The sequence below is a fragment of the Mesocricetus auratus genome, unplaced genomic scaffold (genome assembly GCF_017639785.1).
Source record: "Mesocricetus auratus isolate SY011 unplaced genomic scaffold, BCM_Maur_2.0 Super-Scaffold_6730, whole genome shotgun sequence".
Lineage (NCBI taxonomy): Eukaryota > Metazoa > Chordata > Mammalia > Rodentia > Cricetidae > Mesocricetus > Mesocricetus auratus.
The window spans coordinates 91,185,568-91,203,630 of NW_024429184.1; the positions used below are offsets into that span (position 1 = coordinate 91,185,568).

An 18,063-nucleotide genomic window follows, 5' to 3' on the forward strand; every position below is an offset into this window, starting at 1 on the left:
TGTGGTGGATAAATATATAGTGTAAACATATAAATATATATTTAAAATAAAGATATAAGATATAAGGTAGACTCTCCATCTTTATTCAAAAACAACAAATTAATATGAATATTCCATACAAGATTCATACAATACTACAGAAAGAGTCATTTAAAAATAATATAGTGATTCTGTTATATTAGGAATGAGAATTTTTATTCTTTTCTCATCTCAGTTATAAAAAAAGTTTCATATTTGTTTTTAATTCAACCACTGCCTTACTCAAGCTTTATTGAACATTTTAGCAAGGAGGGGATTCCAATGTTCAAAAATGTGAAACTACACCCAAAAAAACCCATATAAACTAAATTACAAACAACTAAAAATATCTATAGGTTAAAGAACTGAAAGGTAGCTGGACCAGGGTGGCACACGTCTTTAACCCCAGTACTTTGGAGGCAGAGGCAAGTGGATCTCTGAGTTCAAGACCAGCCTGGTCTACAGAGCCCAGGACACCCAGGGTTATATAGCAAAATTCCTTGAAAAAAAAAAGAAAGAAAAAAGAAAAACTCAAAGATATAAACCAGAAGAAAACATAATAATAAAGACCATATAAAGTTAAAATTTTAGTTAACTCAAACTAATAACCTTAAGAGGAAATCCAACATTAACAACATCAAAAGAAGATAAATTTTAAGTATTTTACCTGGGAGCTATAAAGATGGCTCAGTGTCTATGAGCACTGGTTGCTCTTCCAGAGAACCTGGGTTCAATTCCCAGCACCCACATGGCAGTTCACAACCATCTGTAACTCCAGTTCCAGGGAACCCAACACCTTTGTCTGACCTCTGAGGGAAGCCGGCAAGCACATATTGCACAGACAATATGTGCAGGCAAAATATTTACACATAAATTTAAATCTTTTTTAAAATTAATTTTACTTGAGCTAGGTAGATGGCTCAATGAAATGCTTGCTGTGCAAGAATGATGACCTACATTCAGACCCACTGAGTCAATATAAAATCCCGGACAGCAACTCATGCCTGTAATCCCAGAGACAGTCAGATTACAGGTGACTCACTAGCCACTCAGTCAAACCAGAATGGTGAGTTTCAGGTTCAGTAAGAAACCCTGCCTAGCTGATAGTCTGAAAACAGTCTCAACACATAATGAATTAAGTATAAAGAGAAAAAAAGGGTGGAAGACAAAGCTGGGATTGACATGTGAAGCAAGCATGTTTCTAATTTAAATGAAAAAAATATATTGGAAAAAAAGAGAAAAGGAGAACATTACAAATAATTACATTTTTAAGCTATTTATGCATATGAGTGTTTTGCTTGCATGCATGTGTGTATATACACCAGAGGCATGTGGAGTTTGAGCAAGGAAACCAAAGGAAGACATCAGAACCCCTGGAGCTGAAATTACAGATGGTTGTGAACTGTGGATCCTGGGAACTAAAACTGGAGCCTCTGAACGAGCAAAACATGCTCTTCATCACCCAGCCATCTCTACAGCCCTGAAACCTTCACTGTAATAAACTGGAACCGTTCTGCTTCCTGCTTTGGCTTAATTTATATTAAAATGTTTGTTTTGCTTGCTTCAGACCCCAAATTTGGTTTATAAGCATTGCTTTGAAGCATAACATTCAAATTCGATTAACAACAAAATTCCAGATTCCAAAATGTGAGAAAAATGCTACCCAGGAAAAAAGCTTTCAGTCCTTTCTTTGGAATAAAAAAAAAGTATATTAAAAAGGAAACCTAAGACTCGGGGAAGATTGCAGAAGAGGAGGAAGAATATTATAAAGCCAGAGAACCAGGATGCCTGTTGTAAATAGTGTCTTCTAGATAGGATGGAGAAACTACATCCAAGAGAGCTTCACAAAACAATTGCCACCTACATAATGACTACATAAGTTGACATGCCAATATCGACAGAGTAAATTTCACAAGGTCTTACCCATAAATGGAAACCCTACAGGCAATTAATGGCTGCTGAGAGAGAAAGAATCAATTTTTCCAGGAACAAGCCTCCTGATAGGTTATATATTCCCAAGTGCTCAGCCTTAAACATATGTACATCCAACACTAACTGGATTCTGTAAGGTAGGGTGTGTGTGTGTGTGTGTGTGTGTGTGTGTGTGTGTGTGTGTGTGTGTGTGTGTGTGTGTGTGTAAAACAATTTAAAAAGAGGAGGTCATGAATTTGAAAAGGAATAGGGGGATGTAGGAAGAGTTGCAGGGGAAATGAGGGGTAGATATGATACAAATACAGCACTCACATAAAATTCCAAAAAACTAATTTGTTCACTGCTCTTCCTGGCTGTGAACATCTGCCAAACTAATATATACTTAGTCATATAAGCTATTCATAATGTCAGACCTGCACCTAGAAAATAGAAATCCACATTGGAAAATGAAAGCATAAACACTAATGATCACACTAGATGCCTTTAATATTGTTTTCACAAATCCATGCTGCCCCCTTCTGGATCATTTTAGAGATAGGTGGCAACGTAAATTCTATAACATAATATGTTTTTTAGAGTTGTTTTAGCTAACATTAAATAAAGAATTTCTGTTCACATGCAGAAGTATAGCAGCGGGAGTAATTATTATAATTATTTATTAGTTTTCCAAATATTCTGCTGCAAATAGATCCACTAACAAAACAGCAGCTCTGACAATTTCATTGTCAATGTTAAGTGAGAAATAAATATTAGGTTCATATTTACCAAAAACAAATAAAATCTACACTTTAAAAAGCCACGTCCTCTGTTCCATTCCATACTTTCTCCCTTTACTTCAAAAAGCAAACCAGAATTTAAACTTGGTACTTACCCTTTAATTTCAATTTTTTCATGTACTACCTGTGCATGTATCTGGATGACCCAAATACATAATAGATCAAAGTGCATCCTTACCATGTACAGAAACATTCTAAATTCAGCTGCCTCCTTCTACTGAAAATCAACTGGGGAAACATAGAAAGTGTGTGCAAAGACTTCTACTACTCCTCAAAGAGGAGACATTCTACCAGGTTACTCATGTTGTAAGACTTAGCTTACACTGCTACCTATGCTGCTGATCTATTTTCTTAATGGAAATGTTTTATAAAGCGCTCCTGATATTTTAGAATTCTTTTGTTCTTTTAGGATTTTTCCAAACTCTAGTTCCTTTCTCTATTGATAACCTATGTGAGAACAAAAAGTTTCAGGCCTTGATAAGTATGGATGCTGGCATTTATAGCAAAAAGAAGTATCGAATAGCAGAGGAGGCAAAGCAAGCTGGTGGAGGGAAGGTATCAGAGCATTCTTGTGTGAGCCACAGTCCCAACGAGAGAGGGCGAAAAGTCATCTTCAGCTGTGCCACTGGGGGTGTTAGTAACAGCTCCCTTCCCTCGCCCTGCCCCTCTCCATCAGATTCCACAGACATCTAGAGCACCCTTGTGGTTCCCTTCGCCTAGATTTTACATGTCAATAATTCACCCACGTTAACCTTGGACAACTGTTCAAATCTGGAAAACATTCTATTGTTATTCATTCTGTATTAGATTTCTCAGGTGTCAAAATAAAATGGATCTGAAACTTATGGCTCTGTAGTGTTAAAAGAGAGCATTCGAAAGAGCTGGAGAGATGCTCAGTTGGCGAAAACACTTGCTGCACAATCCTAAAAACCGAAGTTCAGCTTTTTGGAAAAAGATATCAAAACATACAGCTCAAAATAAAGGAAAGAAAGAATGCCTTTTTAAAAACAGATAATAGGAAAAGAAGCACATCTTAATTGTCTCCTGAGTGAGGAAAGACAGTGCCTTCAGCCCTTGTTCTGTTAGACTGACTTCTTCATTCCGATCCAAGCTTGAAAACAAGGAATACTTTGTTTAGTTGACTTACCAATGTTTCCTTTTCCCTGCTCATAATCACAGGTTAAATAAATTACATCGACATGTTTCTAAGCACACTGCATCTACCAAAGTGCATGCTCACTGTCATTTTGATTAGATGGACTCAAAATCAATGGTATCAGAAATCTGTGGGGGGTTTTTAATTGCTCTGAAACAAAATCTGCCAGTTCATTCAATAAGCATGCTCCAAACTGCTACTAGAGACAAGTCATGTAAGAAAGTTTTGCTGACTCCTGTGATACTTCCTTTAAGTCACTGCGGATTCCATTTACATGCCTGACAGCAACGAAGCCCCCTTTACCACAGAGAAGTCATCAGAGATAAAGCAACTTACACTACAGTTTTCAGGTGGGACCAGAAGTTGTGTGATCTCACCACCATGAACACAGAAGATATGTTTCATTTCTCCAGAAAATATGTCCCAAATTATGACGGAAAAATCCACACCTCCAGATATCAAGTATCTTTGGTCATAGCGAGCTGAGACCTGATGAGGGTACAGCAAACACGTGACTTTGTTCCGATGGCCACGGAGAGTTCTGTGAGGGGGCCAACCTGTGAAGGAGTATGGGGATTCAAAATTGGAAGATTACAGTCTTCACAACACGTCTACCAGCAAACATAAATATCCGAAGAGCTGTAACTTTACTTCTAGAACTGGCATGTAAAGTTCGAAAGACCCTTAAAGCAAAGCTAGTCTATGTGCAAATAAATGTGCTATACATGTCAAATTGTCGTGATATTTTACAAACAATTAGTACAAAAAGAAACAATATAAAGTCTTTCAATACAATTTCCATATTTATAAAATAGAAATGAAAATGTTGCTATATTGGGCTACATAACATACTATAGTAGTTAATTTCCCATGTTATATTTAATGTTTTATCAAATGTACATTAAACTACTAACCAGACTATAACTATACCAGTGGTTTTATTTCTTTTTTTTTTTTTTTTTTTTTTTTTGGTTTTATGAGACAGGGTTTCTCTGTATTATTTTGGAGGCTGTCAGTCCAGCCTAGCCTCGAACTCACAGAGATCCGCCTGCCTCTGCCTCCCGAGTGCAGGGATTAAAGGTGTGCGCCACCACAACCCAGCTCAGTTTTATTTCTTAAAGTACAACATAGAGATATTCTCAACATCATGGTTCCTCAAAACACAGTGGACAGAGGTAGATCTTCAGCATACCTCTTCTGAGCATGTGTTCTCCTTGCAATAGCTGAACTATAGCTGTTTGAGTGGCAGGTACAATAATTATGCTTCCATCTTCCCGACCACAAACAAGTCGTCCGTGGGCTGGTATGTAGACACTCGCAGTCACTTTAAGAGGTTCATTGCTGTTGGGAATCACACTTAGCTGATCTATGATCCCAGCAGGACAAGGCTTCAGTTTGTCAAAAGCCTCTTGTAAACTAATACAAGTTGTCATTTTTAGCCCTGTAGAGGTTTGGTGTCATATAAAACAAATACATTTATGTTAAAAAAATAATACCATTAAGTAAATAATGTGAACTGATTCAGTAATGTACCAAGTTACTTTCATCAAATATAATTCTTAGAAGAAAATGATACGTAAATATTTTTAATTTTGTTAAGATTCAAAATATTTTATAAAGGAATTATGAATTTAATGCACAAGATTTAATATTACCTTGATCGCCTTCCTGTCTATCAGCTATGTCTGATATGTTCCAAATATTTAACCTTCCAGAAGAATCGCCCTGAATTAATAGCTTATGCAAATATTCCTTGCATCCATAGAAGAACCGAGTAACAGGAGGACAAATTACCAACTGCCAAAAAATAAATAAATAAATAGTCTTTAGCTGTATTTGGAATTAAATGTTTTATAGATTAATATGTGTTCAGATAAAAGTGTTTGATGCTTTGATTTATATCCCAGTTCTAAAAGTGCTTATAACATGATTATTCAATATATTTGCATGTAGCTTAATAGTGTTAATATTCATGTCAACTGCAGTACAACATAAACACTAAAGGAATGAAAAACTATATTTAAAGCTCTTCTCTGAACTAATCTTTATAGTCGTCTATACAACTTCATAAAAACTGGTTACCAATCACAGGGTAATTTACTTACTTATTGTCAAATAATTAGTATAGAAATTAGGTCATTCTTAACCAAAAAGAAGTCTCTACATAAAAGACCAAAAATTAAGAGTTCTATACATAAGCAACAACAAACAGACTCTGCAGATTGTATTTATATATGCATATATATGTAACAATGATAAAGAACACTGACTCATAAGCAACACTAAATTGACTCGGCAAATTGTGTTTGATGACTTTAATTAAAATTACAAAGGGAGTTGCTATAGCAGCTATAATCACCGATATCATATTTCAATGTATCAGTGTCTCTCACCATATCATTCATACATTTCAATTTAAAATACACTAGCATATACTAGAGAGGTGGCAGTTAAAGAAAAATTATATGATGGTTAATGGTTATCAACTTGGCAGTATCTAGACTCAGGAAAGATGGGAGCTCTGAACACATGTGCAAAGGATCTTCTAGATTTGGTTAGCACAAGTGAGAAGACCCATTCTGGAAGCACCAGCACCATTCCATGGGCTAGGTCAGGAGTGCATAAAGCAGAGGGGATTCTGACTACCAGCATTTCTGGATATGGAAGCAATGTACCGAGCTGCTTTACGCTCCTGTCTCTAAGATGTCCCCATCATAATGGACTGCGTCCTCAAATTATGAGTAAAGCAAACCCTTATGTCCTTACACTGCTTTTGTTAAGTATCTTGTCACAGCAATAAGGTATCTAACTAACATGGTATGTTATATTTTGTTTTATTAATGCAGGTTTTTTTCAAACACACCACTATCAGTTTAGCCGGAAGTGACAAACTGAGCTGGACAGTAGCAAGGAGGAGTTCAAGAAAGTAGAAAGCAAATAATTTATACAGAATTTTGAAATACACCTCGATGTACAAACTCTATGTTCAAAATATTCATAGAAAGAATTCCATTCCCTTCTTCTTATCCTCCGTTCTCCATTGATGGGTGGGACTTGAGGTTCAGAATGATGAGCTCATCATCCCTACACTCTCCATTGATGGGAGGGATATGAGATTCAGAATGATGAACTCATCATCCCTACATTCCCCATTGATGGTGGAACATGAGGTTCAGAAGATGAGCTCCTCATTCCTACATTCATTCCTACACTCTCGATTGGAAGGTGGTACATAAGGTTCAGAGTGACGAGCTCATCATCCCTACACTCACCACTGATGGGTGGGACATAAGGTTCAGAATGATAAAACGGGAACCCAAAACCAGAACAAAGTATAGAAAACCTTTCTCCCCAAACAAAGCTTCTTTCTTACTACTCCCAGAGATCAGCGTAGAAAAAACAATATAAGTGTTACTGCATTTCAGTTTTTTATGTATATGAGTCTTTTGTCTGCTGCCATAGAGACCAGAAAAGGGTATTGGTTCCCCTAGAACTAAAGTTATTTCAGTTAGGAGCCACCATGTGGAAGCTGGGAATTGAACCTAAATCCTTTGGAAGAGCAGCCAATGCTCTTAAACACTGAGAGATCGCTCCAGGTCCTGCATTCAAATATAAACAGACAATACAAAGGCTTTTTGAAAACATAGTAAGTTACTATTTTAATACCGAAAAATTTTCAATTTTCATTTTTAATACCCACTTATATGAATCACCATTGATTTTGGAGAGAGTGCAATGTGTGACCTAAGTAACCAAGAGCATTAGTCAGCATTAGCACATAATCGCCCTTGTCCTTCAGAGACTGTCTTCACTGTGCTTTAACTGTCAATATGAATTTCATTTTAAAAATCAAAAAATACGATTTTATAAGCCATATTAATAAAAGAATCATATTTATGTATCCAGTACATAATCAAGATAAGATCACTTGTATTCTTAGATAAAAGCAGGTCCTATTTAATAGTTATATTATATATTGTTAAAATCTGAAAATTTTGAAATATGCTTATAACTGATCATATCAAATTTTTTTTGCAAAATCTAACACCCTGCTAGATGTTATTGAATCTTTCCAAAGTCTAGACACCATCAATGTATCCATCAATTATAAATGATACCTAAAGAACTTTACCTCTTTATCTTTTTGATCCAAGAGGCTATGTTGCACAGGAGGAATTAAATTTTCAACTGCTTTCCCCACGTCACTGCGGAATGAATCACTAGCTGGAAGGCAACTGAAATAGGAAAGTAAGTATCCCCTTAAAATTCTGATATGAGGGCCAAGCATGGTGCTGCACATCTTTAGTCCCAACCCTTGGAGGCAGACACAGGTAGATAGACGTGTGTTTAAGGCCAGCCTGGTCTACATAGTGAGTTCTAGAACAGCCAGAACTCATACTGAGACCCTGTCTGTCTGTCTGTCTATCTGTCTGTCTCTCCATATATATCATGAAATATCATTTCATATATAATAAATTATATGAAATATTGTATTCCAAGGGTTTACTATAATGAACAAAACTAGGATTTTTTTTTAGTTTAAATTAATATAAGTAGGGATTAAAAAACTTAAAAATTCTTTGAGAGGTCTCACAGGTAAGAGCTTGCTGGCAAGCCTGACAACCTGAGTTTAATACTTGGAACCTACAAGATGGAAGGAGAGAACTGAGGCCCATGAGTTGACCTGCATACATGCACAGTGGTATGTGCATTCACACCTGTGCACGCATTCGTGCAAATAAATGTAAAAAATGTAGCTGTTTTTGTGCCTAAAAGTTAAATGTGGATTATATAGGGAGGACCTTAAGACATTCTGAATTATTTACAATATATAAAAATCTATACTGTAGAGTTAAGGCTCAGATTCCGAATTCTTTACATTTGACTAAGCCTATCTATTTCATACCTGGCAGGGAGTTGGTAAATGTAACTCTGCCCATTTTCAGTCCAAATGATGACTTTGTCTGCAGACACAAAGTCCCCTCCAGTCCATGTCTGTCCGTTTTCACTAGGACCCGAACACAACAGGGAGTAGTCTCCAGCATCAAATACCTAGGAGAAAACGAAATTCACATTTTCAGTTTACTACAGCTTCTTTCAATAGTTTGATAAAATAACATTTCATCTGGAAGAAACTTCTAAAAATATATTTAACAAACTCAGGCTTTTACAATGTGACTCAGTAGAGGAGGTCATTTTGTCAGTGAGATCTAAGGCAGCCATCTTCCACAGGTCGCAGCTATGGGTGACCTCTTGCTGAAAGTGGACTAGTACAAGTGCAGCAGGTATGTTCCCAACATAGGAACAGAAATCCTCATCTTTTCCATGCTGAGGGAAGAAGCACACAATGGATAAAGGCAAACACTAGGTACTCAACCCTCTAGAATACTCATCATGATTTAGTTCTATGTCTGCTAACATTTCTGACCATATACTCTGATGTTATAATATTTTCTAACCAGGAGAATTAACTTGCTTGGCTCTGTTTCATCAGTGTTTTAAAATATTATGAATAGGACGTTAACAGACTTCATTTTAATATTCAATAGTTCTGTAGGAGAAGGCCAAGTTGCTATAATTTCACCAGGAACAGCAAAACCTTGCATAGGCTTACTTATGCAAGGCAACATCAAGTTTACAGGTACCTTTAAAATTATCTCATGTGACCCGTAGACCCACTGAAGGACAGGAAAGTGATACAGTTGACACTAGTGATATTTATTCAAAGTCATGCATCAGAAGCTGGGTATGGTGGTGCACACCTTGAATCTTAGGAAAGGCAAGTGGATCCCTGTGAGTTTGAGGCCAGTCTGGTATGCATAGGAGTTGCAGGCCAGCCAGGGCTGCTTACTGAGACTCAGCCTCAAAAAAAAAAAAAAAAAAAAGTTATGTATCAGTATGTGATACAACTGGAAGGTATAAAAACCCTGAGCTTATATTTCCTAGCAGACCAGTTCTTTTTTTTTTTTAAAGATTTATTTATTTATTATGAATACAACATTCTGTCTGCATGTATCCCTGCAGGCCAGAAGAGGGCACCAGATCTCATTACAGATGGTTGTGAGCCACCATGTGGTTGCTGGGAATTGAACTCAGGACCTCTGGAAGAGCAGTTGGTGCTCTTAACCTCTGAGCCATCTCTCCAGCCCCAGACCAGTTCTTTCTAACACTTCCAATATTTCCAATATTTGATAAAAGCACATTCTAAAGTTTGCTCAAGGGGAGTGAAATTCAATCAGTGGCACAGTCTTTTATTTTACTCAGAGAAAATGACCTTCGGCTAGGAATATAACTCAGTGGAGTGCTTGCCTAGCATGCATGAGACCCCTGCATTCCATCCCCCACACTAAGTAAACCACATCTTCAAAGACTATCCCAGTACTCAGGTGCAGGCAAGAGGGTCAGAAGTTTGATGTTCATCCTCAGCAACACTGCAAGGCTGAGGTCCAATAATCAGAATATTTCAAATTACAAAACTTTCTGGATGACTTAATTATCTTTTTAACTGGCTCAGCCGTTAAAAACACTGGAGGCCCAGCCCCAAAGTTGTGAGCATGTCTTGAGGTAGCATGGGCAAGGAAGAGATGCCCCCACCCTGACTCATCAACACCTCAGGCAGGTGGGTGAGCTATCCCTGAGGTTCAGGTCCTGCCCCCCACCACCTGCAGCCCCCTACACCTGACCTAGGCAGCACAGTAGAGCTGACCCTGAAGGGGTAGGTGTGGGAAAACTGACCCTGAGGTTGTGAAAGCCAGAGAACTACCCCCGCCCCTTGCTCATCACTGCCAGAGCTTTGCTGGAGAGCAATCCCTAGTAATGAAGGGGAGAGCTGGTGGGCTGACCAACCAAGCAACTACCCAGGCCCCAAACCAGGGTTATATGTTGGTTCACCCCAACATCTACCCCATTTGTGATCTGCTGGAGCATGGGGGTGGGGGTAAGGGTGGGAGATCAGTCCTGTGGACCCATCATGGCTGCAGAATCTCCAGACACAGGGCAACAACAGAATAACCAGCAAGAGTCATAGTGGGGGCCCAATGTTAATGGTGTAGCAGAGATCAGGGGTCTCAAAGCAGATAAATGATCCAGTGATTCTTTGTGATGAATGCCTGTAGTAAAAATGTATGGATAGAGGTTTACTGTGCAACTCACTGTACCACACAACAGCTTCCATCACCAGATTTTCTCCTTCTTCCTTTTCTTTTGCCACTTAAATTTTATTGGTGGGGAGGGGGAGACAGATGGGATTGGGAGGCATGATGTAAAAGACACAAAGAATAAATAAAATGTTTTTTAAAAAACACTGGATGTTCTTTCAGAGGATCCTGGTCCAATTCCCAGCACCCAAATGATAGTTCAAAACCATCTGTTAACTCCACTTCCAAGTGATCCAATACCTTCTTCTGGCCTCCATGAGCACCAGGCACACACATGGTAGGTACACAGATGTACATGCAGCCAAAGCATCCATATACAAAAATAAATATTGTTTTAAGTTAGGAAAAGCAACTATTCCTACCCCAGTAGGCGGCTTCCCGGATGTGCCCACCTAACACCCTCCTCCCTTCAGTACGGGCTACATTTTCTGACAGTTTCTAGAGCTTATTTTGTGTTCCTAGAAGCGCAGTGAAAGGTAGAAATAAATGCATTATTCAGGTTTAGTAACACACTACAAAGAGAAATGTCCAGCCTACAGAGACCTCATTACCATCACTCACATTGTACACAATAACTGAAATAATAAAAAGTAGAAATTAAGATCAACAAAATATAGTCATTAAATCATTCATTACACAGAGTAGAACGACAACAAAAGCCAGCTACATGGAATTAAGTCCCAAGTCCTCAAGAAACATCAGAGCCAAACAGGAGTCCCAAATGACTGACAGTCTTGTACCAAGTACATCCTTGGGGTTATCTTGGAAAATCTGGTAAACTAGACTTCATCATGAAGAATAAAAAGGCAACATTGTATTTATGTATTCAGCTTACCCTCCAGTATTTGGCGCATACAACCAAAAGTGACCTCTGTGTGAATGCGCAAAAAGAGATGCTTTGGCAATTCTGACAATAAATTGGTTTTGATTCCTCCTCAAATATTGGCTCAGTATCCTGAAAGAGAGAGAGAGAGAGAGAGAGAGAGAGAGAGAGAGGGAGAGGGAGAGGGAGAGGGAGAGGGAGAGGGAGAGGGAGAGGGAGAGGGAGAGGGAGAGGGAGAGGGAGAGGGAGAGGGAGAGGGAGAGGGAGAGGGAGAGGGAGAGGGAGAGGGAGAGGGAGAGGGAGAGGGAGAGGGAGAGGGAGAGGGAGAGGGAGAGGGAGAGGGAGAGGGAGAGGGAGAGGGAGAGGGAGAGGGAGAGGGAGAGGGAGAGGGAGAGATTCATAAAATCTTAAGAATAACATGTATTAATTAAAGTCATTACAAAATGATAAAAGATGCCACCAGGAAAGAAAAGCACCATGTGATACGTTCATTGTTTTAGATCCCTGGAAAGCCAAGGCAGTAACAGCTATAAAAAATATACTCTTAAAAATAGCTGGGCGCCGGGCGGTGGTGGCACACGCCTTTAATCCCACAGAGGCAGGCAGATCTCTGTGAGTTCGAGGCCTAGCTAGTCCAACAGCCTCCAAAACAATACAGAGAAACCCTGTCTCGTAAAAACCAAAACAAAACAAAACAAAACAAAACAAAAACAAAAAAAAAAAAAAAAAAACAGCTGGCCAAGGCTGGGTAGTGGTGCACGCTTTTAATCCCAACACTGGGGAGGCAGAGGCAGATGGAGCTCTGTGAGTTTGAGGCCAGCCTGCTCTACATTGTGAGTTCCAATGCAATCAGAGCTACACAGAGAAAATCTGTCTCAGGAAAACAAACAAACAAACAAAAAAAAAACAGCTGGGCAAAATGTCTTTGCTACAAAGATGCCCAATATTTAAGCCCTAACATTCAGAACATCTTCACTGGAAACTGGCAGATAATGGAATTTTGTAGTAATCCTATGGTTGTATATACTTGAGTTAAAAAGGAAAAACAAAACTGGCTGGTTCTTCCTCCAGTTTTTTCCAACTTCAATACTTAATGTTCCTCTAGCTGAAGTGAAGGGTCCAGTGTTGTCAGAAAGTTGATCGAGCTTTCTTGTCATAAATAATTATTCTAGACCATAGTACTATGAAATGAGACTAAGAGATGCCTTTACATGCTTTTTTGATGATGCTGGTATTTGAACATGAAATGTCTCCACAGGACCAAGTGTTAAACCCTACTCGCCCACCCCGTGCTGACATACTGAAAGGCTTTGGACACTTTAGGTGCTCACTGCAGGCATGTCTTTGGAAATACACTAAGTCCCTTCCTTACTGTGTCACCTGGCTGCCATCAGGTGAAGAGAGAGGCTCCTCGCCCTCTACACACTCCTGCAATGATATGCCACCAGAGTCAGCCAAGCCAGGAACTCTACTAAAGTTTCTGAAATCATGAACTAAAGTAAGTCCTTCTTCCCTTAAATGGCTTCCATCAGGTATTCTGTCACTATTTTGTCACAGGATGCAAAAGTAACAAAAATGTGTGGCTTGTTTGTTTCTTTCATTCAAGAAAGCTACTTTCTAACTTTTAATCTAAACAAAAACCAGAGGAAAATAACTCTTATGTTTCTCTTCTTCCTATTCTGGATGATATATCTATCATTTCAATAGAAACATTTTTTTTCTTTAAGAACAAAGTGAGGAACATGTGACCACTAAAGGTTTAAATTATAAAAATAAGAAAGAGAAATCACTGTCCATCTCACCTGCATCCCACCAGTTTCAGAGGTGACAATCCACACCTTCAGGATGCCTGTCACAGAAAGCGCTACCACAGTGTCCTCTAAACCAGGAAGGGACAAGAAACCCAAGTTAAACATAGCATGCTCCTTTCTATCATTAAACAGCCTGCTCTCATGAACTTAAACAACAAGTAGAAAACGTAACTCCCTGTGCTAAGAACAATATAAATTCAACGTTGACATTACTGTTCTTTTCTGGAAAAAAAATTTTTCTTTTCCTCATGGTTTCAATGAAAGGCTACAAAAGAAATGAGGAAAAACAGTAATACTTACCAAGTATAACCATACAGTTACAGAAATTCATTAAATTTTATCTCTTCACTTTCCACTCTCTCCCTGAGAAATGGTACCTCTTGGCAGAAGATAAAACCAGAATCCAGAAAAACACACATGAAGCTACAGGTCTTATCACCACCCCACCCCTAACCATTCTAACTCTGCCTCTGCACTTGAGAAAACTATCCACATAAGCTAAAGCTTCCTAAAGCCTTGTGATCCACCACAAAGTAAAGATAATCTAACACTGTGAGTTTAAATACTAATACAGCCAAAACTACTTTGTGAAGGATCACAAATTATTGGAATAAATATCTCTTACATACAAGAATATAAGCGGCCTACAGGCATGCATGCAGGCAGAGCAATGTATACATAATAAATAAATCTTTAACTAAAAAAGAATATAAGCAAATTTGTTAACTTTGACAATTTATAGAACTTCAAGTGAATTAAAGAATAAGAAGATATTCAACTTGGCAAAGGGCATAATATACTGACCTTGTGTCCGGTGAGAGCGGATGATACTCATGGAGCTAACCCAATCTGGTGATATCTTTGATACCAAAGAATACAACACCTCAAGGCTGGTAGCATCCACAACGAGGATTTCAGGGTAATGTCCATGACATAAAAGTCTTCCCTCTTGCTGATTTCCAACAGACAATTGGTAGAACTAAATCCAAATTTTAAAAAAATATATTTTAATGTACTGCTTCAGTTAGGCTACTTGACTAATGTGCATTCATTAAATATATTATGATATCCTTCTAAGCACCAAATTACTCCAGGAATTTCATATGGGCACATCCATGTCAGATTATATTAATCTTCTCCAAAATTTAAAGAAAAATATTCATTTCCTCATGTCACATACTCAAGGCAAAAAAAATCATCTTTTTATCTTTATCTCTACCTTTCAAAGCAAACTTTTATAATTTTCATGGGGAGATGGGTGGCTCGTTTTTGGTTTTGTGTTTGGTTGGTTGAGGGTTTTGTTTGTCTGTCTGTTTTGTTTTTGGTACAAGGTCTCACTCACAATGTAGTTCTGGCTGGCCTAGAACTCTCGACATACACCATAATGACATGACATGGCATCAAACTCACAGAGCCCCTCTACCACCAGAGTACCAGAAGTAAGGTCACGCATTACCACATAAGCCTTAAGTCAGGACTTCTGAATTAATGAAACACCCCAATAAAATTAGCTTAACAAATCAAATTTTAAAAGGAAGCTTGTGTGAGTCATGAAATTAATATGAATTCTAAATAATAGGAACAGGCAGATGTGAGGACTAACACCACCCATTTCACAGAACCCTGAATCACGTCTTACTTAGGGTTACTATTGCTTAGGGTTACTATTGCTGTGATGAAACACCATGACCAAAAGCAATTTGGGAGGAAAAGCTTTATTTCACTCACACTTCCATATAAAAGCAGTGAGGGTAGGAACTCAAGCAGGGCAGGAAGCTGGAGGCAGGAGCTGACCCAGAGGCCACAGTGGGGAGGGGCATGTGGCTTACTGGCTTGCTTCCCCTGGCTTGTTCCATATGCTTTTTTATAGAACCCAGGGCCCCCGCCCAGGGATAGTCTCACCCAAAAGGGGCTGGGCCCTTCCCCATCAGTCACTAATTAAAAATATGTCCTACCACTGGACCTTATGGCTTAAGGGGCATTTTCTCAGCTGAGGTTTCCCCCTTTCAGATAACTAGCTTGTACCAAGTTGACATAAAAGTAGCCAGCACAAACCATCTAGGCATTCAACATACTGTTGAATTTGGGAGGGAGTTTCTATACTGGGTTAATCTGCTAGGAAGACCCACCTTAATGTGGGTGGAACCAGCACATGGGCTGAGAACCAAACTGAGCATGGGCGTTCATCTCTCTCTGCTTCCTAGCTGTAGAAGCCCACGTGGAGAAGCCACGTGCAGCCACCTCTATCTCGGCAGCCATGCCTTCTGAACAGGACAGATTGTATCCACATGAGCTGTAACTGAAACAAATCCTTCCTCCCTAAATTGCTTCTTGGCAGATCCCCCGTCCCCCCCGTCCCCGTCCCCCCCGTCCCCGTCCCCCCTCCTCGCTCCCAGCAACAAGGAAATTTAGTAATGCAGTGAATAGGAAATGGAGGTGATTGGTGTCCACACATGATAATCAGAGTTAAATTCTCACTGAAGAGCAGAGGAAGAACCACCACCAAAGCAAGGTCAAGAAGGTACTGAGGGCCTGACTTCCTTCAGCATCACAAACACTGATTCTGCTGGAACAGTTCTCACGGAGGATTTGTTAACGGTGACGACCTCCCTAGACTACTAACTACATAGATCGGCTGAGTATAAGCGAAGGAAGGCACAGAAGGCAATACAGCAACTATGAAAACCAGGATCCAGCCCGTCCTCACCCCCATTCCATCCCACTCTCACACATTAACATGGTGGGCAGTGGGGTTTCTACTTGATTATCCAATACCTGTATAAGAAAGAGTAAAAGTTTTTAATACATAAACATTATCAAAGGACACCTTAACCTCTAAAGGTAAGGCCGGAAGGCTAGTAACATGTAGACATCACAAGGGAGTGTCTCTAGCTCTCAGGTTGATCAAAAGCAAATGAACAACAAAATGACACCACCACTTCTCAAAGGAAGGTTCCTGGACCACTTGTCACTTGCATATGCAAGGGTGGGGGGAGTGTCATGTAGAGAGATTGCTCAGAGAATGTTACCAAAGATTACTGTCCTGAGAGCAGGGATAGATTATCAGAATTGCTTGGCTAACTACCTCCACGCTTTATTTAATGCTATATTCCCAATCAATTTTCTGAATGCTAATTCAGCATTTAAGACACTTGGATATTGGGAAGGAGGGTGCCTAAATGGAGACTCAATTTTTTTGAGCATTAAAAAGAGATGCCTCGCCAAGCAGTGGTAGAGCATGCCTTTAATCCCAGAATTCAGGAGGCAGAGACAGGTGTACCTCTATGAGTTCCAGACCAGGCTAGTCTACAAGAGCTAGTTCCAGGACAGCCTCTAAAGCCACAGAGAAACCCTGTCTTGAAAAACCAAAAAGAGAGGGAGGGAGAGAGAGACAGAGAGAGAGAGAGTCATCTCTAATATTTCCTGAACAGATAGGGATGCTGCATCTATGCACTCTCAACAGCTGTCATTGCCTGCACAAAACCTGCATAAGGCCATTCCATCCAACATTCCAGCACCAGTGGATAAATGGTTCTCAAGGCTCCACCTCCAACTGACAGTGAGCTCCTGGGGGAGGGTGAGTTAGTGTTCTTCAGTGACAAGCCCCTGATAGGCTGCCAATGCCCAAGCAGTCGGTCCTACACCCATGTATACACAGGTAACACTAACTGGACTCGGTTTATAGAGTAAGAGAACCAGAATTTGAGAGGTGGGCGTGGAACACAGGAGAACTTAGGAGTGGAGAAGTAGGATGAAAGATGAATATGGATTAAATTCATATATGAAATTCTCACAACATATTAAAATTAAATGCTGCACATAATACTTAATAATAATTCCTGTAATTGCAGTAAGGAAAAATGTCACCAAGGGCCATTTCTGTACACATAAAAATAGTCCTTGACATACTCCTTTTATCCCAGTACTTGAGAGGCAAAGGCAGTCAGATCACTGGGAGTTTGAGGCCAGCTGCGTGTACATAGTTAATTCCAGAAAAGTCAAAACTATGTAGACAGGCCCTGTCTCAAAAATTACTACTACTACTACTACTACTACTACTACTACTAATAATAATAATAATAATAATAATAATAATAGTAATAAGTAGCCACTTTCTGGATCTAAGTGAGTGAGGAGCACAGAGTAAACTGTCATAATACTCATGAATCAGACAAAAAGCATCTATTTATATAACTGCTAAACGGTCTTGTACAGAATTGGAATTTTTTTTTTTTTTTTGGTTTTTACGAGACAGGGTTTCTCTGTATTGTTTAGGAGGCTATCGGTCCAGCCCGGCCTCGAACTCACAGAGATCCGCCTGCCTCTGCCTCCCGAGTGCTGGGATTAAAGGCGTGCGCCACCACCGCCCGGCTCAGAATTGGATTTTCTT

General features: G+C 39.3%; 1 protein-coding gene across 2 annotated transcripts in view; it reads right to left on the reverse strand.

Moving 5' to 3' along the window:
* The window catches only part of Wdr7 (WD repeat domain 7), a 253,422-nt gene that overhangs the window by 219,515 nt on the left and 15,844 nt on the right, over nt 1–18,063 (reverse strand). For both annotated transcript variants that reach the window (XM_013116796.3, XM_005074662.4), the window contains exons 5-12: nt 14,478–14,652; nt 13,665–13,741; nt 11,875–11,994; nt 8,789–8,934; nt 8,015–8,117; nt 5,538–5,679; nt 5,075–5,323; nt 4,219–4,439 (exon numbers count right to left, since the gene is read on the reverse strand). In XM_013116796.3, the coding sequence (XP_012972250.1) occupies nt 4,219–4,439; nt 5,075–5,323; nt 5,538–5,679; nt 8,015–8,117; nt 8,789–8,934; nt 11,875–11,994; nt 13,665–13,741; nt 14,478–14,652 (1,233 nt within the window). The remainder of the gene's footprint in view (nt 1–4,218; nt 4,440–5,074; nt 5,324–5,537; nt 5,680–8,014; nt 8,118–8,788; nt 8,935–11,874; nt 11,995–13,664; nt 13,742–14,477; nt 14,653–18,063) is intronic.